Source organism: Colobus angolensis, unplaced genomic scaffold (assembly GCF_000951035.1).
Source record: "Colobus angolensis palliatus isolate OR3802 unplaced genomic scaffold, Cang.pa_1.0 Scaffold19, whole genome shotgun sequence".
Lineage (NCBI taxonomy): Eukaryota > Metazoa > Chordata > Mammalia > Primates > Cercopithecidae > Colobus > Colobus angolensis.
This window is the reverse complement of record NW_012115043.1, coordinates 4,835,431-4,836,912: the sequence shown is the minus strand read 5'-3', so window position 1 is coordinate 4,836,912 and position 1,482 is coordinate 4,835,431. Positions and strand designations below refer to the sequence as shown.

The 1,482-nt window shown below is 54.4% G+C and overlaps 1 protein-coding gene across 1 annotated transcript in view; it reads left to right on the top strand.

Moving 5' to 3' along the window:
- Window positions 1–2: 2 nt before the first annotated feature.
- Window positions 3–1,482, top strand: part of MAP2K1 (mitogen-activated protein kinase kinase 1) — a 108,693-nt gene continuing 107,213 nt past the window's right edge. The window contains exon 1 of the mRNA XM_011940361.1: window positions 3–282. Coding sequence (XP_011795751.1) covers window positions 203–282 — 80 coding nt within the window. The 5' untranslated portion in view covers window positions 3–202. The remainder of the gene's footprint in view (window positions 283–1,482) is intronic.

The following is a 1,482-nucleotide window of genomic DNA, read 5'->3' as shown; positions in this document are numbered from 1 at the left end:
GCGGGTGGGGGGCGGGGGTCTACTGAGACCGCTACCGGCCCCTCGGCGCTGACGGGACCGCGCGGGGCGCACCCTCTGAAGGCAGCTCCGGGGTTAGCGGCCCGGACCTGGTCCTGCGCAGCGGGCGCGGGGCAGCGCAGCGCTAGGAAGCGAGAGGTGCTGCCCTCCCCCCGGAGTTGGAAGCGCCTTACCCGGGTCCAAAATGCCCAAGAAGAAGCCGACGCCCATCCAGCTGAATCCAGCCCCCGACGGCTCCGCGGTTAACGGGACCAGCTCTGCGGAGTAAGTATGGGGCGGGCGGTGAACCTCGGGGCCCGGCTGGGGAGGCCCGGGCTGGGGAGCAGGAGCGCGCGCCAGGCTCCGGTCTGGTTTGTCACGTACGTCTGGGACTGGCAGGGGGCGAGGAACTCCCGGCCGCCGAGGTATCGGTGACTAAGCACTGATTGTGCTTCAGACTCAGACCAGTTAGCGGATCCCGCGGGTCTCGATTCCCCTCTGCACCCCTTTTCCCGACCGTTTTAGTGGTTCCTGGCCACTGTGCAGTCTTCTCCCAAGAAAATAAAAGCTAGCACGTCTCCCCTACCTCCCCCCAGCTCTGTTCTAAATGTGATCCTCTGGGAGTCTGGCCTGTAATGGGGAGAGGAGGCTACTGTTTTGGAAAGAATTAAGATCGCATCTGTGCTTTTGAGACCGGCTCAGGTTGTTAAGTGTGGAGCATCATCCTCACCTTCATGCCTGACACCTGTGGGGTCTGAGTGCCTTGTTGCAGGTCAACTGCCTGGCCGGCGGGGGCGTGCTGGAAGTCCGTGTGGACTTCGTGGCTTTTCCTTACTGACTTTGGCGGGGGCGTGCTGGAAGTCTGTGTGGACTTCGTGGCTTTTCCTTGCTGACTTTGGAGGTTCCCGGTCCTTGGCTTTCCTGGGAAATTGCTCAAGAAAGCGGCTTTCTTCTTCATCCGACTCTTCATTCATTCATTCATTGAACAAACCATTTTCTCACTAATGATTTCCTAGCTTTCCGTACTTGACCAGGAGCCCCTAAACTCCTGACCTGAGGCATGAACACCATGACCTAGAAACCACATGCTAGGTGCTCCGTCTCTGCAGCTTCCAACGTTGCTCACAAACGAGCACTTTATTTCATTAAATAATCTTGAGGCTGTTTCCTGGGGGTTTCTGAGTTCCCACAACTCTCTTGGGTTCTAGGTAAGGGACAAGACTATGTGAGGGAAAACTGCTTGGCTAGCTAGAGAAATAGCCAGAAAAGATTAGGTTATTATTATTATTTGCCTTTTTTTGGTTGTTGTTTGCCCAACCTTCAGTAAAGATTAGGTTCTTAATCTTTTTTTACCTGCACACTGCAGACTTTAGGAAGCTAACTGATGAAATCAGGGTAGGCTTGGACCTTATGCTCTTTGGTGACTTCTGTAACCTCCCTTCCTTTCTCTAGATTTTTTTTTTTTTTTTTTTTTTTTGAGATGGA